Raw genomic sequence first — 20,194 nt, 5'->3', positions numbered from 1 at the left:
GAAGCACAATCTAATCTAATTTCTAATCTATGAAATAAATTCCTAAAAGGATGGGATTTAGGAAAATGAACAAATGGGAAAGAGGAGATGTAAAGGGAATAGAGCTCTTCCCTACAAGTCCTAAAAACATAATGTATATTTCCCTCTCCTTGGCTCAAAAAAAAAAAAACAAAAAACTGCTTATTACTTACCTATTCCACACACTGCTGTTCTCCCAAAACTCATAAATTATGTAGCGAGATTCACTGGAAAGCTTCTGTATGGAAATACTGAAATGGAAAAGTAAAAGCATAAGTAGCCCCAAGAAGCAAACTAATTTTTCCTTTTTTAAAGATTTTAGTTAATTATTTTAGAGAGTGAGCTGGGGGTAGGGAGGCAGTGGGAGAGAATCTGAAGCAGGGTCCACACTGAGCAAGGAGCCCTACGTGGGGTTGATATCATGACCCCGAGATCATGACCTGAGCTGAAATCAAGAATCAGGTGCTTAACTGTCTGCCACACAGGTGCCCCAAGAAGCAAACTAATTTTTCTAATCATCTCTGTATGTGGTATGAAACAATCTTAACCTATTCATATAGGAAACAACTATGGTGCCTGCATGAAAATGAAATTTTTGTGAAGAATTGATTAGTATCTCTGTTTTGTTTGACATAATTTTTTAATTTTCTGGTTTGGCATCATGAAAATCATCTCAATATATTATAGACATCACACACATAACTTCTGTAAAATTTCATTCATTCAAAATATCGAGTATCTGTTGTGTTAGGGTTCCGAACAATGTTGAGCGCCTGCCACTGCCCTTGCCCTTGCCCTCAAGTGCAGCTCCTTGAATCTGTCCTCTCTGCTGCCATAGCTCTTCCCAGATTCCTGGCCTTACCTTAGCCTTGGATTGACTGCTTCTACATTCTACATTCTAGCCATAACTGTAGGTTTGTTTTGTGTTTTGTTTTTTGAGTTTTTGTTTGTTTGTTTGTTTTTTGCTTTTCCAATTTGGGGCAGAAAAATTTGTTCCTTGCAATTCTTTGATTAGCTTGAGAGTGACTAAAAGGCTATGTAATACGGTTTAGAGGAGTTGGATTGGGAGTGTGCTGCAAAGACACACTGGGGTGAAGGCTGGATTTAATCCTGGAGCAATGAAGAACCACTGAAGGATTTAAAACAGGTAAATATTGGGGTTCGAGGTGGGTTTTAAATATCCTGATGGTGGTGTGAGGTATCCCATGGAGAAAGTCAATACGACAGAGGAAGAAAAGCTAGAAAGGTGGTGAAACTGCTTAGGGGAATGATGACAAAGATCCAAATTAAGGTAGAAAGGAGGAGGGGACAGATTGATAAATTTAAGGGAGGATGAGAGACAAATACAAAGATGCCTTTAAAAAATTAATTCCAGGAACTTCCAGGGAAGAAGGTGGAGAATGAGGACCCTAATTCACCTTGCCCCACAGACAGAACTAGAGGACAGCCACATCAGTGTAAGTAACTCAGAAAATGACCCACAGACCAGCAGGACAGATTCTCCAGAGCTAAATGTGGAGAAGAAACCACATGGAACAGGGTAAGAATACTGTTGGGAGCTACATGGACCACGGGACTGCTGGCAGAGGAGAGGGACCCATGGGGGCTAGAGAAGAGACAGAAACAGACCCTCACACTAGGAAGCCTGCACAGGCAAGATGAATTTGATTTGAAAATCAGAAGGGCCAAACTGCATGAGTTCTTACGACGAGTGGGACTTAAGACCTACTTTAAAAATCATCAGGGCTGGCTCTGGGAGAGCCTGGAGGGCAACAGGAAACTGAAGCCCTGTCCTTTAGGAGCACGACAAACAGCCCCATGAACGTACAGCATAGAAGCAGCAGTTTGAAAATACGATTGGGGTGTCCTTGTTTACTAATCTCAGGGCATGTGTCGCAGGGGCAGGGATCAGTGGCAGGTTTCTCCAGGAACCAAGGAACAGGCAGGTCCACTTCCCTCCCCTGCCTTCCAGTATGAACACACAGCCACCTGGGGGAACCCGAGCAGCAGACAGTCCCTACATAACGCGCTAATACTATGCCTCCTGCCCGCCCCCGATCCCTGCACTTAAGCAGATCCACCCTCTCCAACTTGGCCTGTCTTGGTCCTGGTGGCTGCAGGTCCTTCCCACAGTGGACCAGCACAAGCCCTGCGAACACCACACATCCAGCCCCTGCACACTTCAGTGGATCTGCCCCCCTCCCCCCTCCCCCATACACACGCTATTGGCCAGAGCCCATCCAAAGTAGAGCCAGAGCTTGGCAGTGCACAAGCATCTCTGCCCAGGCCGGCATCACTCCACAGCGATGCCTGCCCCTGGGAAAGGGGAAGATAGCCACATCCCCACCAGCCCAACTAGGGCCCCAGCAGTGGGCTGAGGGTGGACATCTGGTCTGACCACAGGCCCCACTCAACAATGAACAGAAACTTTCAGGATACAAAACAGTGGAAGTGCCCTGAGTTCTGTGCTACTACATTTCTGGCAAATGCCAGGTCTGACTCAACTCGGGCCCAGGCCCACCTGAGACTGGACCACTTTCCTACACCATACACAGAAATAAACTCAAAATGGATTAAGGATCTAAATGTAAGACCTGTAACCATAAAAATCCTTGAAGCGAACACAGGCAATAAGTTCCCTGACATCAGCCTTAGCAACATTTTTCTACATCTGTCACCCCAGGCAAGGGAAACAAAGGCAAAAATAAACTTATTAGGATTACATCAAGATAAAAAGCTTCAGCACAGCAAACAAAAAAAGCCAACCTGTGGAATGGGAGAAGATATCTGCAAATGACACATCTGATAAAGGGTTAGTATCCAAAAAAATATAAAAAAATTATACAAGTCAACACAGAAACCCCATAAATAATCCAGTTAAAAAGTGGGCAGAAGACACGAACAGACATTTTTCCAAAGACAGATGGTGGCCATGAAAAGATGGTCAACATCACTAAACCTCAGGTAAATGCCAATCAAAACCACAATGACATATTACCTCAAGCCTGTCAGAAAGGGGAAAAAAAAAAAAAAACCCACAAGAAACAACAAGAGTTGGTGAGGATGTGAGAAAAAGGAACCCTTGTGCACTGCCGGTGGGAATGCAAACCGATGCAGCCACAGTGGAAAACTACGGAGGTTCCTCAAGACATTAAAAATAGAATTACCGTATGATCCAGTAATTCCACTGCTGGGTATTTACCCAAAGAATACAAAAACATGAATTGGAAATGATATATGCACCCTTATGGTAATTGCAGCATTATTTACAATAGCCAAAATATAGAAGCAAGTGTCCATCAATAGATGAATGGATACAGAAAATGTGGTACACACGCACTTCCCCAGAGGAATATTCCTCAGCCATAAAAAAAGAATTTTGCCCTTTGCAACAACATGGATGGATTTAGAGAGTATAATGCTAAGCAAAAAAATTCAGAGAAAGACAAATACCATGATTCACTCCACGTGGAATTTCATAAACAAAAGAAATGAAGGGAAAAAAAAGAGACAAATCAAGAAACAGACTCTTAACTATAGAGAATAAACTGGTGGTTATCAGAAGGAAGGTGGACGGGGTGGGGGGTGGGGGGGATGGGTGAAATAGGTAAAGGGGATTAAGAGGACACGTATCAGGATGAGCATTGAGTAACACATAAAACTCTTGAATCACTACACTCTACACCAGAAGCTAACACAGAGTTAATTACCACGGAATTATAATTTTTTAAAAAATAAAAAATTCCCTCAGTCCAGCTTGCTCAGTCTACAGTTTTACATTATATCCAGATTAGAAATCAAAATGAGAGTCTAAACTAACAGCAACGATATTGATTTAAAAGAGAATAAAGAATGTTCTTAGTGTAAAAGTCAAGCTAAATGTAGTTTAGGATTTACCTAAGTGTGACCAGCAGGTGGTGGTAACTACACACAGAAATTTTAATGCTTTTTTTCCTTTAGTTCTTTGCCTGTAAATAGTTTTTTCATAGCTGTTTATCTTAATTAAGGTATGATGTAGCAAATATTGCTAACTCAATCTCAAATTTTCTAGGGAAAAGGTTTATAATAGAATCAAAGGAAGCGGATGGAAAGTGAAATCAGAGATTTTCTAATTCTCGGAGTTCATAAGTGAGCTCTTGGGTGGGGTTCCTGGAAATCCTTGAAATGAGCTGCAAATTGATGTGCATGTCTTTTTTATTTTGGGAAGAAAATACATAGCTTTCACAATAGCCTCAAAGCGTCTATAATCTCCAAACATAAGTTGATGATGTAATGGGACAAATTTCAACCCATGACTGTTTTTTTCAGGACAAAGTTTAAAATATTCAGCTTAGCACTTTAGGCTCTTCAAGAACTACTGATTCATTTATATTACTTATTACATTAAAAGCCAACTTATCCTGCAATCTAGACCTTCTAGACATCTGTAAGCCTGTAAGGAATTAAAAAAATATTTTTAGCATCATTCTCAAGCGTTTAAAGAACTGAAAAGTATCAGTGTGGTCAGGCAATGGTTTGAAGTATAGACCAGCAGGCCTACCCTTCTCTACAACTTCGCAGCTTTGTTACTCTGGGCCCATTACTAACCTCAGTTTCCTCATCGGTAAAATGATGATAAAAACAGGACAAAACAGGACAGTGAGGACTAAAGGGTTGCCTGCAGAGCAGTTAGCCCAGTCCCTGGCAAATTTGGGGTGTTGAATTCGCTGTTAGTTCAATAGCTCAGAAGAAAGTGGCACTTCCACTGGATGCGCAGTTACAAAGGCTAATAAGTCTTAAACGGTTGTTAAAGCTGAAAAGCACGACAGAAGTAAAAGGAACTGGAGAGAAAACCAGACCAGGCAAAGCAAAACAAAGCAAAAAAACCCCAACAACTGAAGGAAAAAGACATTTGTGAAAACAACGTAAAGCTGCAAGCCAATAATGGTGGCAATTGCTGTATCATTGTACGCGCCAAGAGCGATGGTGCCGGTTGCTACCATGTATGGCTCTATTCCTGCCCCTGGTCTAAGCACTTGACACAGAATGAGTAATTCTACCTTCACATGGACTCTGGGGCGATACAGCAGACACTGCTGCCTGTACGATTACTCACTCTTAACAGAAGCCTGCCACCGCTGAGCTCACAATATAGCCAACGTACCAGTCGGCGCTGGATTGAGACAGCCATCACCAGCTCCCGCTTCTCTGTTGGATACGGGTTTTCTCACCTGCTCTGGAGTTAAGGAATGACCATGTGACTTGAGCTGGACCAACGGATACCAAAGAACGTGTGCTGGGAAGCAAGGGCTTCTCGGAAATGCTTGCATCCCGAGCCTCAGACATAAGAGGAGGACTTGTTGGGACTATTCTCTTCTCGTTCTTCCTGACTACAGGCCGACTGGTGAAGAGCCAGGTGGCAGGGCTGAAGACCAGCGTGGATTTTGGCTCAAAGGGACACAGGTGAAAATGCTAATCAGAATTGCTCTAAAGACTGGGTGGTTTCAGTTATGAGCAAGACTGACCGATACACAGCAATGACATTTAAGGATGTTGCTATTTAAGACCGTCCAGTACAAAGTGCGACATGTGCGTAATGTGCAATGACGACACTAAGAATTGGTTAATTATGAAAAAATTGTCAGCAATATTTCTCTCGAAAAGGCAGAGGGCTTGAATGATCAGCTTTCAATTATCTGCACACTTAGAATTACATAGAATATTTCTGAGCCTTTGCTAATGTGCTTCAGTCTCCCTCCTTGGTGTGTCCTCTGACACCACTCACTGGCTGAAGCAAGAATTCTTTGGCTAAGTTGTCCCTGGATACAGTGACTAAGAGCTTCAGCCCTGAGCTCTGGGAGACCTTGAATATCCCCAACAGCTGGAAAAAAGTGGTGAAATAGCTTCCAGGGGGAAAGGACGTGGCTCAAGAATAGTTGGCGTTGAAGATAAGTTACACAAAACTCTCTTCCTCTTGGCTTCCTCCTTTTCCTACATGCCCTACTTTAGCTCATAGAACCTAACCACTGGAGAAAAGGCACAACACAACACAAGGGAGTCTCCTGCCCCCCGCCCCCACCCCCACATTTCTCCACACCAAGCTCCAGCCACTGAATTATGTTACTTGCACAAAAATGCTGATAAATTATTCATAGTCAATATGCCACAGCATATCATTAGTTCTTTAAGATGTTTCTTTGGCCATGGTAAAGTCTCAGGATCACGTCTTCTAATACAATTCCACATTCATGTTCTCTAGGCCCTTGACATGGAATTTAGAACACATAACATATTCTAGAATTCTTATCTAAAAGTGACTTCAGAAATCATTTCATCCTATTTAATAGTTGTGAGACTTTAGCCTATGAATGAGTAACCTATTTCCCCAACTAGATTCTAAGACCCTTGAAAGCAGAACCTTCCCTCACTTTTCCTGATGTCAAGCACAGTTCTAAGAATACACTGGGTACACCACATATATTCAATTGGTAGCTCACTGGGGATTCGTAAGCCGTCGTGATTATAAAATAAGCAAAAAGAGGGGCGCCTGGGTGGCTCAGTTGGTTAAGTGTCTGACTCGTTTTCAGCTCAAGTCATGATCTCCTGGGTCGAGTTGTGAGACTGAGCTCCACGTAGGGCTCCACGCTTAGCAGAGTCTACTTGAAGATTCTGTCTGCCCCTCCCCCAAATCTGCTCCCTCTCTCCCTCTCAAATCTTATAAAAAATAACCAAAAAGAATCATTTTTTGTGTGCACACACACAACGGTCACACAACTGATTTACGTGGCTTTTCCGCTAACAATCATTTTAGAACTCAAGTGACTGACATTTTGGTAAGGGTTCCGTCAGCCCCTAAACCTCTTGAGTGTTGTGGTCAGATGACTTCAGGGCAAAAGCCTAAGTCAGTTGCCCAATTTTGAGAAACTAAGACCTTGTAATTGGAACAGGAGGGATCTCGTCCATTCTACCTCTGGTTAACCACAGGAAGTCCAGAAAACTTTAATTCATGGATGACCAAATACTAGCAAGAAGGAGTAAATGTGGGTTTTGGAGTCAGATACGCTAGGGCAAGATGTTTAATGTATCTGAGCCTACTCTCGCCTTCAGAGGATGTGATACATACTTCGGATGATTGCAGGGAAGACTAAATAAGAAAATGGAAACAAAATGCCTAGTCATTAATCCTTAATTCCTACTTTATTTGATGGCAACATGTCTTATCTAGCCATGGTGAAGCTGAGCCTGTTATCAAGGGAAAAGAAACTGCAAAACTGATAATCCTGAGTTCTATTTTATCAGCCAAGCACAAGGCAATGGTGCAGGGCACGCAGGAGCACGACAGACAACGTGAGTGGCCCATCTGATTGCTCATCAGCTGATACAGAAGAAAACTGAATTTGACGAAGTGGCACGACTGAATTTAGACAGGCATGTGGGCATAACGCACATGGTTTCCGTCCATGGGGAGCGATTCTCTGATGCTCATTTCCATCTGATTAAGTCTACTTTTTTGATAATTCCAGTAAAAGACAGAAATCAGTTGAAAAATCAGCAATAAGTGAGTGAAGAGTTCTTAAACAAATGAGCTTGCAAAGGAAAAGGAGAGGCTGAGAGTCTCTTTATCTCATTGGAAGAGCACCCCCCCCCCCCCCCCCCCCCGCCCCGACCTCACAGCTGGAGCCCACAGAGCCAGGGTCCTAGGCTGTTGAGAGAATAGTCTGTAGCAGGTCATGCAGGTCTATCTCCATAGCTGCTCTCCCACCACAGCTCCCCTCCTCACCCCTTGGGGCCGTCTGTGTAGCTTCTAGCCCTTTCCCCAGCGCACATTAAAGAACTATCACCAGTCCTTAAAAAATACCCACCATTTGCTTTGACGTGGATGCAACTGGGGGGTATTATGCTGAGTGAAATAGGTCAGTCGAAGAAGGACAAACATTATATGGTCTCATTCATTTGGGGAATATAAAAAAATAGTGAAAAGGAAATAAAGGGGAAAGGAGAAAAAGTGAGTGGGAAATATCAGAAAGGGAGACAGAACATGAGAGACTCCTAACTCTGGGAAATGAACTAGGGGTGGTGGAAGGGGAGGTGGGTGGGGGGTGGGGGTGACTGGGTGATGGGCACTGAGGGGGGCACTTGATGGGATGAGCACTGGGTGTTATTCTATATGTTGGCAAATGGAACACCAATAAAAAATAAATTTATAAAAAAATAATCAAACTCTGTGCCCTATTTATAAATGTGAGAAATCTAACCCATTCCTGGAGACTGTGACTACCAAACAAGACTTTATCTTCCCCATGTCCCCACTTCTTTGGGTGAGCAGTTCCTGCTATGGACGGTGTACACACACACACACACACACACACACACACACATACTCACATGCATTTTCCAAGCATTCCATTTCAGTTTCAGAGGAGTAGGCTTTTAAGACTACATATACTCAAACTGTGGCAGACCCCTAAGTCACTGAACTAAAATGATTAAAAATGGTTTCAGTGTGAGCCCTTCTCAGTTTTTTGTGAACAATCAACAACGCAAACTCAGCATTTCCTGCGTTTCTACTATGCAGGCATGCCTGGAAGACTGTAGGCACTGAGCAAGTCCCCTGCAACTCGACAGAGTGGGTCACTGGTCAACCAGCTAGAGGATGAGGCCACAGTCATCCCAGCTCACGTTTTCTGGGCCCCTCGGTGTTTAGCACTCAGTTCATCCTCACAGTCGTCCTAGGGTCTTAGCAAGTTCTCCATGAGGAACTGGGCATTATGAGATGCAGTTTAAACAAACCCCGAGGTAGGGGTAGATTTGGTTGTAGTTTTCCAGAAGCAGGTGAGTGGCCAGGTCTAAGGCGCAGGTTATGCTGGAAAGACAATGGGCAGCTGGGCACTGCTGACACTCAGGTGGCGAGAGCCAAAGTGAGTAGTGCTGTGCGTTTGTGAGTAGGAAAAACATAGGGTCAGAGAAACATCTAGCATTTGGTTAAGCAACTCAGAGAGTTACTGCAGTTCCTGATGAAAGGAATTCTGTTAAGAACTGTTTCTGTAAAATTATTCTAGTAACTATTGATTGGACCACTTGGAGCAGAGACACTGAAAATGAGGAATAGTTCATAAATTTTAGTAGCCACAGATAATCGAAGCCTGAACTGGGGCGACTACGGAAAGAAGTGGTTTCTTTTCTTTATTTTTTTTAATTTATTTTTTTATGACCAAGGTCATAAAAAATCAAGACTTCAGACTTTGTACAATTTCATAGTGGCTGAAATCGCTATTAGGCTACGGGGCACGCTGCCAAGGGAGCAATCAGAGCTAGACGCACTAGAGCTGGAGCTCATCTATCGGGGTGATTTTAAATCAGTGTGGGCCTGCCTGGATGCAGAAGGGGAGGTGTCAGGCGAGGAGAGAAACTCCCCTCTTCAAACCGTTGTCACCATTTTATTTCCCTAGGTGCCCCCAATGATCAAATCCACACAGAGTCCAAGAATCGAAGAGAAACACCCAATTAAAGGCTGCAGTCTGCCTCACCCAGAGGGCTGGGTGCTCAATATAAACAACAGGCTTCTCAAATGCCCGTCCCCCATACCTGCTCTCCCAGTTCCCTCCATTAAGGAACATTCAAGAGCGCTTACCGCAAGCATCCGCTCTGGGACGAAGCACTCTCCACATAGTGTTTCAGAGCAAGCTGGAACTCTTCCAAGTCCTCTTCTATCACAGACATCTGACGCTGGACGAGCATGATGTGCTGCCGAGGAAGAGCCAAGTGTTACCACTCTGGCTGCCAGGGAGCCCCCCTTAAGCTGACCCCCCATGGCCCAGCCCAGTCCTCCTCACAGAGCAAACAATTCTCATCTAAAAATACGACCAAAAGGAAGACCGTGACTAATCCAAGTAATAACACCGTAGAAAAGCTGTAAAGCAGGCTGGATCTTCGTCTTGCCTCTAGGAGCAGGTGCTAAAGAGAGTGTCTTCCCAAGGATACACTTCCCCGTTAAAAGCGGTGGTTCTCAATTAGAAGCACTGGGGAGGTCTTCAAATTGCACTTCCATCAGAATCTCTGGAAGTGGGGCACAAGCACTAGTATTTAGTGGCTCTAATGTGCAGCCAGGGCTGAGAGTAAGTCCTACTCTACACACTGCGCAGCTGCAGCTTTACCTTAAATATTTTGGGATATTAGCCATGTGTATCATGACAAACAAATTTCAACCTTCGTGCTCAACGTGTTGCGTTTCCAAAGGTACATTAACCACCGACCACATACCACACAGGCCCTGCTCAAAATCTCATGGCGTCAAAGGGAGCCTGTGTTTAAATGGAACACACTGGGCTGGATGGCAACTGCTTCTTGCAATAAATCCTATTATCTTTATAGCACTTGTAGTTTGAAGACTTCCCTATAGATCTGCCTATGGTCTTCTCATGGCACTTTGATCTCAAGATTAAGCCTTTCCTCCATCAACAGTTGGTAATGAATCATAGAGGTGGAAAAGAAAGAAAAAAAAAAGTAAGGATTGGGCGCGAATGATAAAAGTGTGAAACAACAATGTCAGGACAGTTTAGAATATGAGGAAAACAACTTGCACGATATTACCCAGCTGTGTGGTGGCAGAGCCAGAGTTAAGACCCTGGTTGGCTGTCTCCTCTCCAATGAGTTTCTCACGTCATGTTCACAGCCACCATTGTTGGAGACCAGTCCTATCAAACGTATCATATCAGGTTCTTTATATGTTCAGTTCTTGTTCCTACTTTGCTTTCTTACAGGTAAATGCTAGATGCTGAGTATATAGGGATGAATCAAGATAGAATCCTTACCTTCACGGAGTTTAGTAAAGAAATCAACAAGGTTTGAAAACTATATCTATGGAATAATTTTAGGTATTGATACGATCATGAAACTGATTATATGTAAACTGGCAAGAAGTCTACTGAATTTTTGACAGAACTGTGTTGTGCAATAAATCTTGATCCCAGTGTCAAAGTCCTTTGATCGTATAAATCTTAAGGTAATATTTGGGCCCCCAAACTCACCAGAGCAGGAAGCAGGCTACTGTTTAACCCCTATAAAGTACAATAGTCTCCAACCAGCTCTTTCCGATGGAGTCTTGGAGGATAATGAACCAAGGAGAAACTCTCAAAAGGACAACAATGGGCAACAGAATTCTTCCCAGAATGGAGACCCAGTTTCTAATCACTTCCTTCACTGACAAACACCTTCCCAGCATGAATTCATTGTTGCAATGAACCAGTGAATGCTGTGTGCTGTGTGCTAGTCATGCCTTTCTCGAATTGCAGCTCTTACGACATTTCTCCTGGCCCAGTCCTAAGTATTATGTCAGACTGCAAGGAACTGCCTCTTGATCTTACAGGGAGGACTGGTCATCACCCAGAGATCCTGGTCTTTGAGCCAGAAGCAGTAACTGCAGAGGACTTAGGGTGGTCTCCTCTGTGAAGGGGTCTATGTGTTCTATATATGTGAAAAGAATGAATATTTGATGATCAGAAGGTTCACTGTGGCAAAGACTCCAAACTGTCCCCCCAAATCCCTTTCCTCTTCTTTCTAGGTAGAGTTATGAGTGCATATTCCATAATCCTTTGAAGTTAGGTGTCCTCAGCTGATGCATTTTCACCAACAGAAGACACGCAGGAGTGCTGTGTATTGCTTTTGGACCAAGACTTTCTAGAGAGATGTGACCTCCCTCCAAATTCTGTTCCCCTTTGCTGTTGATAGAATGACCTGCTTTAGAAATGGCAAAGCCACACTTAAGAGGAGGCTGTGTCCCTGAATCACTGTGTGGACCGTTTTACTGGGCAAGGGAAAAACTTTTATTATATTGGAATCATTCTCCATTTGGGTCTATTTGTTTCCATAGCCCAGTCGCCTTAATGAGTTCAGTAATTTTAATTGTGCTTTGTTTTATTTCCCTTAAGGATCAGAGACCAAGAATCAGTAGATACAAGCCTATTAACTGTTTCCTAAGATCATGTAATGAACAATCTCCTGTACCAGTCTCCCAGGACCTGGTTTTAGTATCAGTAACTAAGAGTTTAAGTTAATCTCTGCCAAAATAATTGTAGACATGTTCTTTTGACAGCAATCTACAGGGACTTCTTGATCACGTATTTGTAATTAACAGAGACTCAGATAATTTCTCATGGGCTTTCCTAATAAATCTATCTACCTATTCCACCATAATTCTTTTAGTCTGAAGGCAATTCTTATGTGATCTAAATTGCAACCAAGAACAGACTCCTTCACTACTCCCTGAAGGCGTGCCCTTTGAAATCTGACTTTTTAGCTTCCTCTATCAAAACATGGATCCTATTTCCCCTTCCCTTGGATCTGGGCCAGCCACATAACTTAATTTGTCCAACAGAATGGGGCAGAAGAAAGCAGTGTGCCAGTTTCATGGTTAACTCCCCAGAGGCCTTGTGAATTTCCATTCTTTCTCTTGGATCCCTGAAACTGCCATGTGAACAAACCCTTGGAGAGCAGGGCTCAGCCAACTTTTTACAAAAAGGGACAGAGAGTAACTATTTTAGGCTTTGTGTGCCATAAGGTTCTTGTCACACTCCACAACTCTGTTTTAGTGTAGAGACAATAGACAAATGGGTGTGGCTGTGTTCCAATAATACTTTATATATAAAAACAGGCAGTACACTATAGTTTTGCCAGCCCACGTGTGGGAGGATGAACGACCACATAGCACAGGGCTGAGTCAGTGGATTTATCCCAGCGGAGGCCCCAGACATATGAGAAAATCCAACCAAGATCAGCAGAGCTGGTCTGCAGCTGACTAAGGAGGCCAGTTGATACCAGAAGAATCACCTACTTGATCCCACTCTAAATTGCCTACCTCTAGAATTGTGGTTTAAATCACTGAGTTTTGGGTGGTTTGTTATATAGTAATAGCCGAGTGATTCATTCACGTACACACATGGATGTAAACGTAATTTGGAAAATAAATTTACTTTGCAACCAAAACAAGGTATGTCTTTCCCCTCTTTTCCTCAGACATTTGCACAAAGATATCAATTTATGAGGCCCAGATAATCTATGTTTTATGACTACTGTGATAACAGCTTTTTAAAATTTATTTTTATTTTTTTAAAGATTTTATTTATTTATTCATGAGAGACACAGAGACAGAGAGAGAGGCAGAGACACAGGCAGAGGGAGAAGCAGGCTCCACGCAGGGAGCCTGACGTGGGACTCGATCCTGGGACTCCAGGATCACGCCCTGGGCCAAAGGCAGGCGCTAAACCACTGAGCCACCCAGGGATCCCCAACAGAAGCTTTTCAAATCTTGGGTAATTTAAGGTAGACATTCTGAGGTCCTAAGAAAATCCTTAAATTTTCTAGGCTGGTCAGATCAAGTTGTAGGATGAGGCACATGGGAGAATTACAGGAGTCCTAATATCTTCATTCTATGTCTAAATGTCACTTACATCAAATATACAGCATGAGATCCTTATTGAAATCTAGTGGGAATGGCCAGCCCCAGGCATTTTCTTTCCTCTGCCTTAGAAGGGGCTTAGCCTTTATTATTTACTTTATAGGGATTTTGTAATGATGGAATTATGGTGAAATATTTACAGAACAGTGTTTGCTAGTCACATTAGGTTAGTGGCATCTACCTTTGATTTCTTGGATTTTTTTTTCTCCAGAAATTTCAGCTTTTTTAATCTCTGGAGACAGAAATATTTTAAATGCAACTAATTTGTTTCATGTTTTCTAGCTCTATTTATGACATTTACCATTGTGTTCCAAGCACATCTTTAGATATGTAACAGCCTTTCTTGTGTGTTCTTGTTCAATCTCATAATAGCTATTGCAAAGCAAAACTATGTTTTAATAGTCCATGACATCTTTGATGGCAATAATCCCCAATACACATGATATTGTATGTCAGGATTAATTTACTTCACAAAATATTATTATTCACAGGTTTTGTTTTTTTTTTTTTTTTTTTTATTCACAGGTTTTATGAGGGTCGAAAAGCAGAAAAATAATTAGATTTGTAAATTCCTATTGCATAAGTTCTTCTGGTATAAACAACAATATGCTCAAGAAAAGTTACAGCTTTTGAAACTCACCAGAATGTGATCAAACCTTGTTTAAAATTATATTGAATCCAAAAAGAACCCTTTTGAACATAGAAAATATTTAGGAAATTGTCATCATTTTCCAATAGTTGTGCAATACAAAGTGCCATGTGAAGCATACAATGGCAGCAAGCAGAAAGGATCTGGGTGGATAAATATACCTGGCCAGATCCAGGATGTGTGGTCTGGCTGGATTCCCTCCAAAAATCATACTGACCTTTCAATGATTCATACTCTCTGCCTAGTATTTGACAACTAGAAGAAATTACCCCCCAATTTTCCATGAGCCATAAAGTGATAGTCTTGGATTTTAGATCTGAGTTTCTCTCTGATGTACATTTCCTATTTTATTATAACAAGAGTAAAATTATAAATTGTGAAGGTTGATGTCTTTATAAAATGCTTGTGACAAATCATTTGGAACATTTTAATATTCCTACGTAGCACCTTAGAACAACTGTTCTTTTAGTACAACATTGGAAAAATTCAATGTTGTAAAAGATATATAAATATTGTTTCAAACTCCTACTTATTCTTTTTTATTTCATCTTCAATACTATGTCATTCTCGAAGCATTTGCTGGCCTCCTAAGTTGAGCTGAATTCCCTTGCTGTCCAAATCTATGCTTTTCTATAATAATTGTCATCACTTGACCTGCTTGTTGAATCACTGCAGGTCCTCTGGGGTCTTGTAGCACCTGCAATATTCACCACTTTTTCTCTAGACCCTCCTCCAGGGCCTGGCATGAAGCTGGTGGTCAAATAAGCAAAAGATGCTTTTGCTTTTAGCCACTGACCATTCTTAAAAGCTCTTTTTTTTAAAATTTTTTATTTATTTATGAGTCACACAGAGAGAGAGAGAGAGAGGCAGAGACACAGGCAGAGGGAGAAGCAGGCTCCATGCACCAGGAGCCCGATGTGGGATTCGATCCCAAGTCTCCAGGATGGTGCCCTGGGCAAAAGGCAGGCGCCAAACCGCTGCGCCACCCAGGGATCCCTTAAAAGCTCTTTAATAAATTTCATTTATGCACTATTCATTCCAGGAAAGGATTTGAGGTGGTCCTGCAAACTCAAGAGCCCTACATCATTGTCTTTCATCTATCTCCATTATCATGTCAAAAACAAACAAACAAACAAAAAACCTGACTTCACTTTTACTAGCTATATGGCCTTGAACCAGTTACTTCATCTTTTCATCCTTGGTCACGGAGTGAAATTGGAGCAGTGAGTGGTACTTGTTTCATAGAGATTGGGGGAGGATTAAATGGAATATTGTAGGTAAAAATCTTGCCCAGGATAGATACTCAATAGATGTTACTTCTCATACTCTGCTCATGGAGAAAAAAAAAAAAAAAGGACCTAAAAAGAAAAAAAAAAGAAATAATATCCTAGACTCATCATTATGTAATGACTCACGTCCCAGAAAACTAGATATGGAGCTTGTAGGGTTTGGGACTTTTGCTGTGTGTTTAAATAAGCCCACCAGATACTACTGATCTGCTCTCATGGTAGGAAATCTCATGAAATGGAGTCATGTTAGCTCACACCCTCACTGGCAAAGAACAACTCCACTTTAATGTCCAGAAATGCACCAAACAGTGAAGTCGGACTATTATGGTATGGGGTGCAGGTCTCGTGTAGAACTCCTGGGGTCTGACTAGGGTATTTAAATCCTTCCACACCTTAATTCTCATCTGCAAAATGGGCTTAATGATGGCACCAACTCGTCTGGCTCTTATGAGGATGAAGTGAATTATAGATGTGTGTGTTTGGCACAATGCTTGGTACGTAGCAAAGGCTCAGAAAGGAACAGCTTTAAAAAAATAAAGTGTATCATAAAAATGTATTCTTTGCTTTCCTATGTGGAACTTATTTTTCAAGGTTCTCAGGTATTCGCTAATGGAAAAGGAAAATTACCTCTCTAATCAATGAAGTCTAAAACTGGTTTTGGACACCAAGATAAATCGCTGAACACAAAGGAGCATGCAATGCTGAGCTCTGGCTGTGGATGGTGGAGACCTGTTTTGCTCATTCTGCATACAGGTTTCATAAGAATTGATGGTGATGCATCACCACCATTAATGATAAAATACAACTTTTTTTTTTTTTTTTTTAGAGAGAGAGAGCCAGTGTGAGAGAAGACAAGCAGAGAGGAAGGGCAGAGGGAGAAGCAGCCTCCCTGGTGAGGAGGGAGCCGACCGGATGGATGCGGAGCTCTATCCCAGGACCCTGGCTGGGCTCATGACCTGAGCCGAAAGCAGATGCTTAACTGACTGTGCCACCCGGGCGCCCTAAAATACAACTTTTCATGACACATATTGGTATCTCTGAGGAAAACAAACTTGTTTAAATCATTACTAGATGTGTATTCCCAAAGAACATAATTATTTTGCCTCTACGTGTCATTAACAATAGTTAAGGAATACCCTTTCCTGCTTTTTAACTAATATTGACTGCTGAACCATCTTGCCCAATCCTATTTTGTTTAATACTTCTATGTACTATTGAGTTAGTAATGCTGTGTGGGTTGATAAATCTTTTACAATTGACATTGGCCTCTCTTCTGTCAGGGACCAGAGAATGGAACAGTCTGCTACCTTCCATAAGCAATCCTTAGACAAGTTTTCTCCCACTTAGCTAGTGAGAGAGAATTGTCACAGGTTAAGAACTTACGTAAGAAGAGACGATGATGGTCTCTCTCTCTCAATATTAGAAATGAGACATTCAGTTTTCTTGACTGGAGTGGAGCTTTTTCCACATGCAAATCTAATTGATGATAGAGATGCAAGATTGCAAGGTCACAGTCCTGTGCCTACGGGATGGCTAGGAATAGTATTCTTAGTATGTGCAGTCGACAGCCTTCTCTCCTTCACAAAAAACATTTTGCTTCCCACCCAAATGTACCCCTTTAGAAATCTGGGTGCCTGATGAATTAATACAGACCACACACCCCTGTCTTTGGAGGAACAGAAACACTGAACACGTAGTGAAATATAAGTTGTCTTTGGGAGAAAGAGTCCTCATCTATGGGATTCTAATCATAGCACCATTAGTAAGCTGCTCTCAGAACCCTCTTTGTTTGTTGTGTCTCCATGCCTATTAGCATCACTTCGTCTGTTCTCTTCCAATCTCTATAAATGGCCACCACTATGGATAGACACCTTTTCCTTATGAGCATAAATGTTCCTTCCTCTCTAAATGTCAATTTTTTTTTCTTTAAAAACGCTTTCTGAGCACTTACAGCGTGCCTGGCCTTAGGATAAAAGCTGAGATACAATACTGCATAGCATCAAGCTTCAGCTCAGGTGCAGCACTCAGGCTCGCAGGGTTGTTGTTTGTGATACAGTGTTTTTCATAATATAATTTGAATGTCGCCCTTCTGGCCAATCACATTCATTCAATTATTCAATAACTCAGTGATTTATATATGCATAAAATTCTCATTTTGCACACAACACATGCAAGTACTTACATAAAAACCTTGTAAAGTAGGCATTCGTTTTCTACAAATCACGATTTTGAAACTACCATGCAAAATAAAATATACCTCCATACTACTTTTTCAAATTTTCATGGAGATAGTAACTAATTTTGAATAAATTAAATCATATCTTCAGAGTACATATTTCTAACATTTTGATCTAGAAAAGAAGTACTCACAGATTTAGTATTCCCTTCAATAACTTCTTCTTCCCGTGGTTCAAGTTTGAGATCCTTCAAGAAATAGGGAAGGAAGGCACCAGGAGTGAGACACAGGAAATACCATATACTTGAGTGGTAACTCTTTTATGGCTAATATTGTACCAAAAGGACCTCATTATCTTAAAGGAAACGGAATGATTCTGATTTTAAAAATGAAGCCGTTCTAGTAAAGCCCCTTTTACCTATTTATCAATGGTAAAAAGCCATTTCAGATGTGTTTAATTTGTTCTTACTTTAAGTTTACTGATGACATCAAAAGAGAACAAAGTGGAGCAGATTCATTAAAGCAGGGAAAGGATAGGTCAGGAAAGACCAAGGATGACGAGGCTGACCTCTTGCTGTCAGTGCTGATCGCCACTTTTCTCAGAGATCATGACGGACATTCGTGGAAGTGCAATAATACTTTTATACTCTAGTGATAATGTGACATCACTAAAACATGAATTCAAAAGCAATTGAAAACATTACTGATCTTTTCTAAAAGCCAACGACTACTAAAAAGATCCTAGACTCTTCTGCAGTGATCAATGGACGGCGCTAATGTCTCCGGTGAAACTAAGCATGTAATCTCTGAGGACTTCATTCTAAGAATATATATCCTAGCTTTATGGTAAGTGAGGATTATGTGCAATAATCCCTTCAAGTAGATAAGAAATAAATTGAAAATTGTAGAAATTGAGACTGTCTGAAATAATATAAGCTTGTTAAAGACACAGCTCCGTAGCTCTAACGCTGCTATTCCCTTGTAAAACTGTAGACAAGTTATTTGGACTTTTCTAGGGTTCCCTTTTACTGTTTCTTCTGCCTTGAATTCTCTATTCCTTAGGGAATGCATCTAGCTGGCTCCTTCTCCTCTCTCACGCCTCAACTCCAACATAACCTCCTTAGAGCAACCTGCCTGGATCACCCACTTTAAGTATTCAGTGCCGTGTCTCTACCACCCTGCCTTACTTTGTCTTCACAGTACTTTTCACGATTGGGGGTCACCTTGTTTCATTGGTTTGTTTACTGATTTTCCTGTCTTTATTGGACCAAGGGCCTTACCTGTTTGGATCACCGCTGTACTTCCACTGCCAGAACAATACCTGACATAAAGCAGACGCTCTATAAACACTATTGAGTAAATGAGCGGCTGAGTGAGTGCCCCATTGAAATCACAGCTTTAAAAAAACAATAAAATAAAAATAAATAAATAAATAAATAAATAAATAAATAAATAAATAAAAAAGAAATCACAGCTTTTCCCTGAAGGCAAAGTGATGCAATGCATATGCACGTGAGCTGAATCTTAAAGAATAACCTACGGGTAGAAACTGCAACGACAGTGATCTCCTTGACCACTCTTTCCCTGACACCAGCTCAGGTACGCTTTTCACTTCCATCTTCTCTAAGTTAAGAACAACACCTAAAACAAGTGGTATGAACGCAGCATCCTTAGTTCTACTCCTTCAAATGAGGACATCCTGTGATCTGATGATACACTTAAGGCGTCATGAAAGTCGAAGAGGTTTTGCTGCTGTTGTGTTATTTGACACACAGTTTTCTGCAGAGCTCAAGCAAAACATAAAATCTAATCTCAGTATATCTCCAGAAATTCTCATGGGAAGAATGAATGCCTGAAGGAACTTGTAGAAATTTCAAGTATTATCCCCGCCTACACCCCCACCCCCCACTCCCCATGAATGGTACTGGGCTTGGTTTACAGTGCAGGAAGGATTTATCGTACTAAGTGCAGAGAAAAGATAACAGGTGTTCCACTGCAGGTACACTTCCTTTTAATGGGGGAGATCAAACCCGGCGCCAACAGCTGCAGGAGACAAGAGAGTCAGCTGTGAAATGACATGCACTTAGCTACTGTTTGGCAATTGGGTAGTTTTTCCTCTAAAAGCCTAATTCACAGTACAGAATAAGTTGTAGAAGAACATGGAACTTGCACTGCCTCTCCATTCATTAAGACAGGTCATGCTGAGCCCCACACAGCTGGGACCCAATGCCGAAGACCAGCACATCATACTTTCAGCAAACCTCTCAGACGGTGTCCTCAAAATGAAACCCTTTCATAGGAAGGGAGGGAGAAAAAGTCTAGGAAAGAAAGAGATGTGATAATACTTTGATATAAAGTTGCGGAAAAAAAAATAGGCATGACCTAAGTTTAAGCCTTCCTTTAAAAATAGCTATATAAAGTTAAGACACCAAATAAAGACAGGTTTGCCAAGAACTTCGAACCTATTTTTAAAAGGAGGTATTTATGTTCTTTAAATGAATCTGAAATTACGTAACAATTGAGTCTTTATGTTTTAACAGGGTTTGTTTTCCAAATAGAGGTCACGCATTCCCACGTCTTCCACGACTGGGAAGCTAATTTCCTTAGCCACCGTTTTTCTTACGGTCATG

General features: G+C 41.6%; 1 protein-coding gene and 1 long non-coding RNA gene across 3 annotated transcripts in view; both read right to left on the bottom strand.

The window, feature by feature from the left end:
• The window catches only part of NECAB1 (N-terminal EF-hand calcium binding protein 1), a 185,123-nt gene that overhangs the window by 8,807 nt on the left and 156,122 nt on the right, over nt 1-20,194 (bottom strand). The window contains exons 9-11 of the mRNA XM_025433539.3: nt 17,759-17,812; nt 9,629-9,741; nt 192-269 (exon numbers count right to left, since the gene is read on the bottom strand). Coding sequence (XP_025289324.1) covers nt 192-269; nt 9,629-9,741; nt 17,759-17,812 — 245 coding nt within the window. The remainder of the gene's footprint in view (nt 1-191; nt 270-9,628; nt 9,742-17,758; nt 17,813-20,194) is intronic.
• On the bottom strand, nt 4,652-6,115 carry LOC118352767 (uncharacterized). 2 transcript variants are annotated; one of them, XR_007406967.1, is made up of 3 exons: nt 5,825-6,115; nt 5,114-5,228; nt 4,652-4,810 (listed from the first exon to the last, which is right to left on the bottom strand). It is a non-coding gene; the product is annotated as an uncharacterized LOC118352767 (long non-coding RNA). The 2 variants fall into 2 exon arrangements; XR_007406968.1 differs by having other exon boundaries at nt 5,162-5,228.

This window comes from Canis lupus, chromosome 29, assembly GCF_003254725.2.
Source record: "Canis lupus dingo isolate Sandy chromosome 29, ASM325472v2, whole genome shotgun sequence".
Classification (NCBI taxonomy): domain Eukaryota; kingdom Metazoa; phylum Chordata; class Mammalia; order Carnivora; family Canidae; genus Canis; species Canis lupus.
Note: the sequence above shows the minus strand (reverse complement) of the source record. Positions and strands in the feature narration are given on the sequence as shown.